Source organism: Tauraco erythrolophus, chromosome 3 (assembly GCF_009769465.1).
Source record: "Tauraco erythrolophus isolate bTauEry1 chromosome 3, bTauEry1.pri, whole genome shotgun sequence".
NCBI lineage: Eukaryota > Metazoa > Chordata > Aves > Musophagiformes > Musophagidae > Tauraco > Tauraco erythrolophus.
The window spans coordinates 104,754,843-104,767,721 of record NC_141467.1 but is presented as its reverse complement, the minus strand read 5'-3'; the positions used below and the strand labels follow the sequence as shown (position 1 = coordinate 104,767,721).

General features: G+C 52.8%; 1 protein-coding gene across 1 annotated transcript in view; it reads left to right on the top strand.

Annotated features, from left to right (window-relative positions):
* The window catches only part of ZC3H3 (zinc finger CCCH-type containing 3), a 199,282-nt gene extending 186,403 nt beyond the window's left edge, over nt 1–12,879 (top strand). Inside the window, exons 13-14 of the mRNA XM_086609604.1 lie at nt 11,959–12,024; nt 12,207–12,879. Coding sequence (XP_086465730.1) covers nt 11,959–12,024; nt 12,207–12,238 — 98 coding nt within the window. The 3' untranslated portion in view covers nt 12,239–12,879. The remainder of the gene's footprint in view (nt 1–11,958; nt 12,025–12,206) is intronic.

Genomic DNA, 12,879 nt, shown 5'->3' with positions numbered 1-12,879 from the left:
GAGTCCGGGCGCGAAGATGCTGTTCGGTGGCCAGGTTTGCCCGTGCGCGGTGTTGGGTAATTCAAGTCTCATCTCAACGCACAAACTAAGGGATTTGGGGGCACAGCAGCAGCTGGGAACCCCCATAACCTAATGGGAGAAAAGGAACCCGACCACTAACAAACCATCATCCCGAGAGGGTGCAAGGATGAGGCCACTGATGCTGCCAAAGGACCAAACGCTTCGTGGTGGCCACATCACCAGGACTTGTGCTTGTGAGGTTGAGGTGCTGCTTTGAGCTGAGCGGGTGGTCAGGATGAGTCCTCGCGTAGCTCTGGGTGGTAGCTGGTGTCTGCGATGGGGTTTGGGGGTCTGCACCTTCCTCCCTGCAGCCTTTGTATCAAGGATAACGTTGGCTTTCTGCTTCTGAAGCCTGAAGGTGACACGCAAATTGGTGGAGTAGTAAATAAGGAGGAGGACAGGTTATTATTACGGAGTGAGCTGAATTGCTTGGTTAAACGGTTGCAATTTGGGAAAATGCCCTTCTAATCCTGGTAAATGCGGGAGGAACGAAGGAAAACACTGCGCGGGAGGGCTGGAGCGGGGGTTTGGAGATGACCTTTAAGGACCAACGTGGGCAACAGCGTCAGCTCGCGGGGTCTTGGTGGGGGTCTGCAGCCTCTGGCCTTGGGCTGTAGAAAAAGGGGAGTGGAAAGGAGTGAGGTGGTCTGCATGCGTGACGTTGATCCCGCTGCTGTCCTCCTCTGTGGGGAGGGTTCTCAACGTGCAAGAGGAGCCTGGTCAATTTGGGGTCGGAGGACTAATTTGAGGGCACCAATGGTCTCCAAGAAGCCCATCCGTGCAGCACGGGGAGAGCAAACCACCTCCAGCCAAGCATCCCTGCCAGGAAGGGTAGTCTTGGTGGCATCTCATCCTTCACCTCCTTATGTTCTCCACCGGGAGGGCAAAGCCGGAGGGAACGTGGGCTCCCCTACCCCTCCGACACCCGTTGGAATTCCAGGTAATGGGCTTTTCCATATTTCACCTTCCAGTTAAATAGCCTGCGCTGGAGCCTAACTGGCCTCCCCGCGCTAATTGTGAGCAAGCGCACCAATGCGAACCATTCCAATCGAGTGCTAATTTAATTAGAAAGCACCCATTTTAGTTAATTTGTTCGAGAAGATCACGGAAAACTCCTGGAGAGAACAGATGTTCCCCTCTCCCCCGATGAACATTCAGGGGTTTGTAAATGGCTCCACTCAGCCTTGTTTAGGAGAGAAAAGAGGATTTTATAGCTGCAAACGACCCTTTCTGTAAACATTTTACAGCTCTCTGCACGTTTGAGTGACGATAAACCCCTCGCAACTCGGCGGGCTGCAAATTTGCGACCATACGGCCATCATTTTATTGTCATATTTCACGGTCGTAACGTTAATGGAAGATGCTCGCTACAGTCTTTTTTTAACGGCTCCGCTGAGCACGCTCAAACGCTTTGGCTTGGGAGGAATTCGTGGAGGTGCGGCGCTTCTGGGTTTGTTTACAGCTTTCACTTCTGGAGGAATAACTTTGGAAATGCAAATCTTCCCCTCCTTCTCCATCGGGCTCGACCCGTGCTTGAGAGCCACCTTCAATGGGGCACGCGGCTGTGGGGATGGACAACCCCTTGGTGCCGGATCCATCCCCAGCTCCTGGAATTTGAGAGAAAGCCGGTGATGCCAGCCCTCCACATGGATGTGACCAGTCCCCCTTGGCTGTGCCAAGGGTCTCATGGGATCTCCATCACCTGCAGCATCTCCTTTAACGCTGCTTCTACCACCAGCTCTTTGGTCCAAAACTTATTTTGACAGCCAGGTGAGGCAATCAACTCTTTTGATCGGTGTGAGCTGGTGGCAGAAGATGCCTTAGAGCCTTCCAGAGAGCATCTGCGTGGTTGAGGATGGAGGGCTAGGACACAAGGGGGTTGTTCTGGGATAACAGGAGCTGGCATCCTCTGTCAGCTTTGACCCCGGTGCATGTTGCTGCTTTCGGTAGGGTCATGGAGGAAATGTTTTTGTGGATAAAATTCAGAGAACTGGTTTCTCTGTGTGGTCACAAACATCTTGTACATTCCATGCTCCAGTTCTAACCATCTTGGTGGCCTCCACTCAGCTCACTCCATTATGTCCATGTCCTTCTGTACTGGGAAGCCCGCAGAGCTCCAAGTGTGGTCTCACACGTGTTGGATATTTTCGTAGCGCTTCCAAATTAGCCCGATCCTAAAAAGCTCTGCTAATGAAGCGTTTAGTGCAGACCTCGGTGCTGAGATCGGGCTTCTTCATGATAAATCTGAAGCCTTTTGTTTATCCGGGGGAACAATTTTTATATCATTTTCTTATATGGATCCGTTATCCCTTGTGCACCTCCATGGAAAGTCTGGCTTCAATTCCAACCACCTCAAGGCAGCTGAAGACCGAGATTATTTGAGCACAGTTGAAGGTAGTTGAAGACAGCAATTCCCTGTTAGTCTTCTCCAGACAGAAACCCCCCAGTTCTGTCTCTTCCTTCCCCGTTACCTTCAGGAGGCATCTGAGCCACCTTGGGCTTCTCTGAAGACCTTGAGTCCTAGCTGGTGGAGAGCAGAGGTCTTGGCCTTCCTGGTGGGATTTGTTACCTCTCTTTGGAAAAGACTTTGGCCATGATGAAGTCATGGGTCAACGGCTGAACCTGCAGCTGGTCCACCTCCATGGTCTCTTGTTTGGGTGGGACCACCTCTATGGCTTCCTCTTCAGATGAGGCCACCTCCCTGGCCTCCTATTCAGGTGAGACCACCTCCATGGCCTCTGGATCTCTCATGACTTGGCTGAAGGAAGCTGTTCTGTCCCACAGAGTCTTCCTAGCCTTTCTGCTCCTCCTCTATATGTTCCTCCTCTGAGTTCCCTCCATTGACTTGTCATCGACAGCACCCGCTCTCTGCACAGTCCTGGTGGGACTCCCCCACTGCTGGTGGGGTTGTTATGACCACTTGTTGTCAGACCTCTCTTGGAGAGTTGGTCACTGGAATGGACCTCTCTTCTTGTTGTGGTTTAACCCGGCTGGCAACTGAACACCGTGGCAGCCGCTCACCCAGCCTCTCCCATCTCCTGGGGAAGCAGGGAGAGAATTAAAGGGGGAAAGGGAAGGAGACTCATGGGTTGAGATAAGAACAATTTGATAATAATCATCATATCAAATTAAAAGTAATAATGATAAAATAATATATGAATATATGAATATGCATATATAATGATGATATATACAAACAAGTGATGCACAGTGTAATTGCTCACCACCCGGTGACCAATGCCTGTCCCATCCCGGCACATGATCCCAAGACAGGTAAGTCCTGACACTGCAATCCTGGGCCTGAAAAGAGAGAGAACTCTGAGAGTCCAAGAGAGCCGCAGAGAATTTCCCAACTTCCCAGTCAACCCTCAGCTATATACTGGCCATGATATGGAATATTCCTTTGGCCAGTTTGGCCCTCAATCCTAAGTCTAAGTCCAAATCCCAAGGGGAGTTGTGGACCCTTTGTCCTGACCATGCTCCCCCCAGCCTGTTGTGCTCCTCCACACTGGCCAAAACATGAGAAGCTGGAAGGTCCTTGATGTCTCAGCACCAACTATAAACATCAGTGAGCTGTCAACATTCTTCTCATATCAAATCCCAGACTAAATCCCAAACACAGAGCTCTTCCGGCTGCTAAAAAAACTGTCCTAGCTGAAACCAGGACACTTCCCCAGAGTCTGGCCTAAGTCCTGGAGAAGCTCTTTCCTAGACCTCTCGACTTTCAAGGAACCTGCTTGAAGGTCTTGGAGCATCACCCAAAGAGTGGCAAGAACTCCTTGACTCTGCTCTAGCCCTGCTTGCTCCAGGCCTCCTGGGTGCTCACAGCAGGAAAAATCTCAGCAAGCTGTGGAGACAGATCAGTGGAGCATCTAATAAGGGTTGTGGGACAATGGAAGGTGAGATCACCCACCAGGTTGGGAAGAGTGAGGGGGCTGATGGGCTGAGGGCTGCTTTGCCTTGGGTTGTTCCCATGTAGCCTTTCAGCTGTGGACCACGTGGCTCCACAGGGCTGCTCCTGGTGCCCTCATGGGTCCCTGGAGGAGATCAGACTGGTGGGAGACAGTTGCAGATCATCTGAGATATCCAGTCAGTAATTTTAGCCTCTGCTGGCAAGAACAGCAGCTGAAATCTTTATGCAGGAACATGGGTTTTAGCAGGATAGTGTGTTTCACATCTGCGTGCCTCAGTTTCCCCATTTGCCATATTCTCCTAATTAGTGAGAGCTCTGGAGCTTTATTGGTGGTTTGCAGGTGGCTTGAGGAGCCGCAGGGTGGAAGCAGCTGGGAAGGCTGAGGGAGAGCCAGGAGTGAGTTTCAGGCATGCGAGGAGCAGATAAACCATCTCCTTTGTTTCGGGGGGCAGCTACGTGATCTCCATGCGTTCATGTGACTGCCAGGGTGCTCCATCCATGTGCCAGCGCTAAGGCTGTTACATGTCACGTGCCATTTGCTCGCTGGTGCAGCAGAGGTGTTGCAGCAGAGCGAGCTGGTGCTCCATGGGCCCACCATGACGGAGGTCTTGCTAGAGCAGATGCCATGAAGGCTTCTGCTGCAAGAGCTTCTCCCTCTCCACAGATTCCTCTGTGGGCCCTTTGTTCTGCTCCGGTGGCTGATTGACTCAGGATCCACCTGGCAAGACCTTTTCCATGGAGATGCCACCAGTGTGTATGGGATGACCACACCTCAGTAGTCTTCCTTCCCCTGCAGCCCCTGGGCTATTTTCAGGTCCAAGTCCAGCCCTTAGAATCATAGGATGGAAGAGACCAGGAGAGGTCATCGAGTCCGACCTTCTGCTTAAACCTCAACAAAAAGGTGCAGCTCATCACATCTCTGCTGGTGACAGCTGGGAAGTCAAGGACACATGGCCAGCGATGTTTTCCTTGGCAGAACCTCTTAGGAAGTGGCAGGAGCAGATGGAGGCAGTTTGATGGTCATGGTGAGAGCTCACGAGAGTTACAGGACTTCCCAGATCTTCACCAGATGACACCAAGGAGACAATGACAAGCTAAGGAGAAGAAGGGCAGCAGGACACCAAGCCCTGAGGTCTGTGGGGGAAGAAAAAGGGAGTTAGGAGTGTGCTTGAGGTACCTTGTTGTCCTTAAATCGGCCTTCCCATTACTGCCTTCCCTTGAGGTCTTCTGCTCTTGTAGAACAAGTTAGCAGTGTCCGGACAGGGGTGCAGGAGATCTTCGTCTTCCTTCCTGCTGGTGCCCATGAACCCTCCCTGTCTCACAGTTCATCAGCCAAGAGGGCTCTGGAGCAGTGCGGACCTTCGTGGTACCTTCTCGGCTCTTCTCCTGGCACTTGACAGATCCTTCTTTTCATGGAGAGGGTGGTCCATGCACCTGGCAGCTGGTCATGGGATGCTCCCATGGATGCCCTGATCTTGCCTTTGCCGTGTTTTCCTGCTGCAGGCGGATGCTTCCCTCGCCGGCCCCCGGCCGATGCATGCTCCGTTGGGCGTGCAGGGAGACTTTAATTAGAGAGCTTTGAAACTCTTTCATAACTGAATTAACGAACCTCTAATAGAATTGCTTCTTCTAATGCAAAAATCTATCGAGCTGCAGGTAGCGGGCTGTGCCCAGCCCTCGAGCTGGACAACGCGGCTCAGCCTAATTGGTTTCCTCTTAACGGGCCGGATCCACTCGGGTCATTAGCAATTGCATCTTCTCCTCCTGACTCAGCAGGTCCTCAGGGGTTTGGGGGCTGTTTGGTGGAGGTCCCTGCAGTGGGGGAGGTTTAGGTGATAGAATCATAGAACCATAGAATGGGTTGGGTTGGAAGGGACCTCAAAGACCACCCAGTTCCAACCCCCCTGCCATGGGCAGGGACACCCTCCACTACACCAGGTTGCCCAAAGCCTCATCCAACCTGGCCTTGAACACTTCCAGGGATGGGGCATCTACAACTTCTCTGGGCAACCTGTGCCAGTGCCTTACCACCCTCAGAGGGAAAAATGTCTTCCTTAGAGCTAATCTAAATCTCCCCTCTTTCAGTTTAAAGCCATTGCCCCTTGTCCTATCACCACACGCCCTTGTTCAAAGCCCCTCTCCAGCTTTGTTGTAGGCCCTTTAGATACCGGAAAGCTGCTATAAGATCACCCCGGAGCCTTCTCTTCTCCAGGCTGAACAGCCCCAGCTCTCTTAGCCTGTCTCCATAGAAAAGGTGCTCCAGCCCTCGGAGCATCTCCATGACCTCCTCTGGCCCCGCTCCAGCAGCTCCATGTCCTTCTTGTGTTGGGGACTCCAGAGCTGAACGAAGCACTGCAGATAGGGTCTCAGGAGAGAGGTTGCTTTCAGCCACCCTGGATGCTGGTTTCAGACATCTTCTTCTTGGTCATGGATACTTCCTTCCAAACCCAGAGAGACAGAGGAGCTGGTACTCAGGCTGATGGACTTCAGCAGAGGAAGGGGAGTCTCTGATGGACCTTGCCCATCCCTCTGCAGCGATGCCTTCTATCTGGCAACCCTTGCCTCCATCCTCCCGTCTCCATCTCCTACTAAAGCCCTGATCCTGCTGCAGGACACCATCAGGCCTGGGGTACCATCAAGCGTTGGGGTGTCGTTGAAGGCTGCGGTTGGATTCCCTCGTGTCTTGGTGTCTCTGAGAAGGTCCAAAGATCAGAGACTTCACTGCTGTTTCATTTCCTTATTGCAAAGTGGTCAATTTAGTTGAAACTTCCAGTAAACCTGATGAATGCTGGGACTTTTTCTAATTGAGCTCTCGCTCTGAATCAGTCATCTTTTCTTATCCCACAAAAGGCCGTCAAAAATACTCGTCTCTGATTTGCTTTCTGCCTGGACCAAACCACCTGCACGTTTTCAATCCTCTTCCCTTATCGATTTGCGGGCGACTTTCAGACCTGCCAAGTCCTGCTCCTTTGCCAGGACTGAAATCCGCTGCATCTATATTAATTTTTTGATCCATTTTTTTGGGTCTCATCCACCTGCGATGGAGGGTCTGGAGACCAGAGCTTTTGGATTTCGCTCAGGGTTTCTGAAGAGCTCTCTCTTTCAGACCACTGCCTCTGGGCAGCCCTTTCGTTGTCCCCCTGAGTTCTTTAGTGACCTGAAAACTGGAGATAGAAAAGCCCTCCAAGATGGTGAAATCCCCTCTTCTTCAGGAGAAGCTTCAGCTCACCAGTAAAGAACAGATGTAGTGTTCACCATATGTCTTCATGGTCAAGTCATGTAGCAGCAGACCTCAAAGCATCTCTGCCATGCCCTCAACCCAGCGAGGCCCCTCTCCCACAGCTGCATCTTGTGACTGGTTTTCTCGTGTCTTTTTTCCTCCAAAAAGAAGGAATTAAGAACAGACATGTCCCACCGCAGATGTCCTGCTCTACAAGCATGGCAGGAGATGGGCACTGCCAGGCAGCGGTGGAACATCTCCTCCAGCATGTCCCTGCTTCAAACATCCAGGTTAGAATCATAGAGTTGTAGAATGGTTTGGGTTGGAAGGGACCTCAAAGATCATCCAGGTCCAACCCCCCTGCCATGGACAGGGATACCCCCCACTACACCAGGTTGCTCAAAGCCCCATCCAACCTGGCCTGGAACACTTCCAGGGATGGGGCAGCCACAGCTTCTCTGGGCAACTGGTGCCAGTGCCTCACCACCCTCAGAGGGAAGAATTTGCTCCTCAGATCTAATCTAAATCTCCCCTCTTTCAGTTTAAATCCATTGCCCTGTGTCCTGTCACTCCATGCCCATGTCCAAAGCCCCTCTCCAGCTTTCTTGTAGCCTGTTTAGGTACTGGAAGGTCTCCCCGGAGCCTTCTCTTCTCCAGGCTGAACAGCCCCAACTCTCTCAGCCTGTCTCCAGAGCAGAGGTGCTCCAGCCCTCAGATCATCTCTGTGGCCTTCTCTGGACCCGCTCCGACAGCTCCATGTCGTTCTTGTGTTGGGGTCCGCAGAGCTGGACACGGTACTCCAGGTGGGGTCTCACAAGAGCAGAGGGACAGAATCCCCTCCCTCGACCTGCTGCCCACGCTGCTCTGGATGCAGCCCAGGACACGGTTGGCTTTCTGGGCTGCCAGCGCACAGTGCCGGCTCATGGTGAGCTTCTCATCAACCAACACCCCCAAGTCCTTTTCCTCAGGGCTGCTCTTAATCCATTCTTCACCCAGCCTGTACTTGTGCTTGGGATTGCCCCAACCCATGTGCAGGACCTTGCACTTGGCCTTGTTGAACTTGATGAGGTTCTCACAGGCCCGCCTCTCCACCCTGTCAAGGTCCCTCTGGATGGCATCCCTTCCCTCCAGCATGTCCACAACACCACACAACTTGGTGTCATCTGCAAACTTGCTGAGGGTGCACTCGATCCCACTGTCCATGTCTCCAACCAAGATGTTAAATAGCACTGGTCCCAGTACTGACCCCTGAGGAACACCACTCGTCACTGGCCTCCACGTGGACATTGAACCGTTGACCGCAACTCTTTGAGTGCGACCATCCAGCCAATTCCTTATCCACCCAATACTCCATCCGTCAAATCTGTGTCTTTCCAATTTAGGGACAAGGATGCCGTGTGGTACAATGTCAAATTCTTTGGACATGTCCAGGTAGACAATGTCAGTTGCTCTTCCCTTACCCACCAGCACTATAACCCCATCGCAGAAGGCCACCGGATTTGTCAGGCAGGATTTGTCCTTAGTGAAGCCATGTTGGCTTCACGAACCATTAACAGCCAGACCGTTGGCTGACTGGCCATTAACACTCCGGCTAATTGCAGCCACCTCGTTAGCCTGCTGTTTCCTTTGGGAAATGGGATTATTTTTTTTCATTTGGGATTGTTTCCTACAGGCTCAGCTCTCAAGAGGATAAAACCCCTCCAGCACCATCGGGAGAGCGATGGAGACCAAACATCCCATCGGGCTGGAAGTTGATCGAGAAGGGAAAACATCCATGTAACTGGTTTTCCCTCTGGCAAAGCTTTTTATAGAATGGTTTGGGTTGGAAGGGACCTTAAAGATCATCTTGGATCTAGATCATAGCCGGATGGTGAAGTTTGGAGAGCTGTGAGTGACCCGTCTTCCCCCGCATCCCTTGACTTTGGGGTTGGGGCGTCTTCCACCCGTGATGTGGGGCATCTCCAGCTGCCTCCCAGCCTCACAACTTGGGGAGAAAAGGGATTTTTAAACCCTTGGTGATCGGGAGCAGTGGGTGGGGAGAGGATGTGGGGACAAGGACCAGACCTACCTCCTTTTATCCCCCATCCAAGGGGATTCCCCACCTTTAAATCCCCTTATATCAGCGTGTGGAGGAAACAAATTTGGTTTTAACTTCCGAGCTGGAGCCACTCGGATCGGCGGCGCTGGGAGAAGGCCACGTTTTGTTGGAAGATGTAATGGTGCCACCTGAAGGGTGATTTACTGCCCTGTCCACTCCTCGGACTTGATAATATATTCCCATTAGATTTCCTCCTTTTCCTTTCCTTCTCCCCTGTGAAGAGTGGCAAGTTTCTCCATCTACCTGACACCTCCTTAGGCAAAACAAATGTTGATTTTCATCGAGGAGGAAGAACGCCGGAAAATCCTAATTCTCCGACGGGGCTGACAAGCTCAGCAACAGCGCGTCGGCTTTCCACGGAGAACTCGTGAGCCGGCCTCGGGTCTTCCCTTTGGAAGCAGTTCCATCATCGTCGTGAAAAAAGGAGTTTCTTAGCCCGGCTTTCGCTAACTAGAAATTATATACCTGGTTCCTGGAAGATGGATTGCGGCGGCTGCCGGAACGCGGAGCCGTTGGGTGGAGGGGGAAGATGCGACCGGAGATGGATCGTGCCGTTGGCAGGATCTTCCGTGCGCAGGAGCGGAAAATCTCTTTTTTAAATCTAGTTATGACCCGTTTTCTCCACGTCCCCCAGATTTTGTGGCAGGGTCTTTCGCCTGTCCCCAGCTGCTCCCCATGGGATGAAGCATCCACTGCTCCATCCTTTCCAGGAGCAGCGTCTCCCTCCATCCGAGGTGAGAAACTTGAGTCCTTTTTTCAACCTCTTTTGGTTTTATTTCCTTTTTACCCTCCTCGATTGTTTGGGTTTTTTTGCAGAACACGTTTAAAATCAGGTGTGGATGCTCTGAACGTGTCTTGGCTCCTTGCAACCCCCCGTACCGAAGCCGGGAAGCTAATTACGGTCAATTTAAAAAAAAAAAAAAATCACTTTTTTTTTTTCCCAGAAATCTATATTTCTACTTCTCTAATCATATTTGCTTTGAATTGCAAAGCGTGGCTTTCGTGCCGCTGCACGGATATTAGCTAATGAGGTTTCCTTGGGATTGGGGGGGTGGGAATTGAGCCATTCCCACCATTCTTGTTGGACCAGGGCCACGGTCACTGGTGGGGCAGGAGCGAGGAGATGCTGGTTTTGACCCGTTGATGAGCAGCAGCTCTACTGGACCTTAATTCCAACAACTGGGACACGATTTGGAAATCCCAGGCTGGACAAACCATCTGGCTGGATGGAAAAGAGATTCTTGGGGTCTGCTGGGATGTTAGGAGGGTGGCCAGAGGCTGAGCGGGGTGCGATGGGCGTCTGCTCGGCGTTGCCGTTCCCCGAAGCCGAATTCGGCTGCGTTGCCGGTGACTAATAGCCGAGTCTGTCGCGGCGGCTGTGCAGCCCTCTGATGTATGGGTGTTATATTAAGGGTGGAAAGGTGCTAAATGAGCCCTCTTTATTTTCCATAAATTAGCTCAAAAGCGATGGATCACTGCCACGGCGGCACAGACTCCGAGCAACTTTGTCTGCCCGAGTTTAAAAGGAAAGAAAAACTCTTGGTGGGTTCCCCGGTGTCGGATGCTGCTCGGGGTCCTCACTCCTCCTGCCTCCCTTGCCCCAAAACCTTCTCCTTTGGGCTTTCAAGGCTGCTGGAAGGTGCCCGTGGTCCCACCTTCCGTGTTGGGCGTCGTCGTTGGGAAGTGGGATGCGGCAGGGAGCGCCGATGGTGGGTTTTCGCAAAGATATGGGCAAGTTGTGTGCTGCTCAACTGGAACATCTGCGTCTGGATGGGCCTTGGACTGGATTCCCTCCAGCTCCTCCATGATCTTCTCCATCTCCCGTAATCCCAAGGGAAAGGCAACTTTTCCCACTCAACCTCATCGCTCAACAAGTGTGGGTCCTTTTTTTTCTGCGAAACCTCCTCCTTTTCCCATCTGCCTTCATCTCAGTGTCTTCTCCTCACCCAAGTGACCACCACGCTCCTGCCCACCCTTTGGTCTGGCAGGGCAAACCCCATAACCATGTCTCCACACCCTTCAGGGAGGGAAAATAGGAGAACCTCTCCAGAAAGACATGCCAAGTGTTGCGCTTGAAACGGAGGAGGATTTCACACCGTCCCCCCTGGTCCATGGGATGGACTCGTCCTGCAAAGAGGTCACCTCTCAGAGGAGCTTCATTGAGTTTTGGCTTTATATGAGCATCTGGGACCCTCTTTGGGGAAGGCACAGTGCTCCAGCAAGCAGAAGTCATCACCTAGAACATCCTGGGGAGGATGCTGGGGCTGATTTGGGCATGGCCAGAGCACCAAGCATGAGTTAACTTCTTCCTTGGACCTCTTGTGATGCTCACCTAAAGCCACAATTTGAAGCTTTGGCTACTTTTTATGTTCTTTTTCACCCATAACTTGGGGATTTCACAGCAGATTCACTGCTCTGCAGTGGGAAGGGACCTGCCAGCACCTCCGTCCCGTGCCGCTTGCGGGGGGCTGAGGATGCTCAGGGGAACCACCCACCTCCATCCTGGCCATGGCAAAGGAGGACGTTATCTCCAGGCTCGTAGAGAGACACGTCCCCGTGCTGGATGCTTCATGCAGGATGCTCCTGCACCTGCATCCCAAGGGTTTTCCATGGCACCTCGTACCCACCTTGATGACTTTCTCCACTTTTCTTCCTTTCCGTTCCCAGGCAGCGCCAGACGGAAGAGAACTTTGCCGGACTCCGAAAACGCCCGTCTCGAGGAGGGTGGCAGAGGTGAGGTCTGTGGGTGCTTGTGGGGTCGGGTGCTGCCCGGCTGGAGGACCACCTACATCCCCAGCGCCGGTGCCTGCACCTATCTCCAGTGCGTTAACCCACCGCAGCCGGGCAAGGAGAAGCCTGGAGGTGTCCAAACATGTCACCCACCTCCCACCATCTTTTTCCTTTCCTCCTTCCAGGCAAACAGCTGCAGATCAAGCCCCGGCTGTGAGCAAGACCGGACCCCGTGGCAGCCAACCAGCTCAGGAAAGCCAAAGCCGGGCACAACCCTGGCACCTACCTCAGGACGCCGCGGCCGGACGCGGCACCCCCCTTCTCATCTTGCTTTTCCGGGACATCGTTTTGGCAAAGAGCCTGGGCAGTGGTGCGGGGAAACACCTCCCCGTTCCTGCTGGGAAGTGGCTTTGTTTGAAATCTTTTCATTTGCCAATAAATCACCTTTTCAACTGGTTTCTTGAAGGCCAACTCTACCACCGGGCTCCTTGGATGCTTGCGGGACTGGGAAGAGGCTCCCATCCCCATCGGTCCTCCTGCAGATGATGATTCTGCTGCTGCCTCCTGGACACGAGGTGACACGGGGACCTGAGGAGCTTAATGCCATCATGTGACGTGCCCTCATCCAGGTCAGCCCAGATTTTGGGAACAAGCGTGGCCAGTGGTGGCAAGTCACCGTGCAGAGCCCACCTGCATCCATCCCGCTCCATCCCTTTGGGTTTGGGAGGAGATTTCTTGGAGCGGAGCCGTGCGGCGAGTGGAAACATGAGCTGGGAGCAGCGCTGAGCGCTCCTGCAGCACGTCGGGGTCTCCCATGGCTGGCTGCACCCTGACCCCCACCTCTCCCCATCCCAGCCG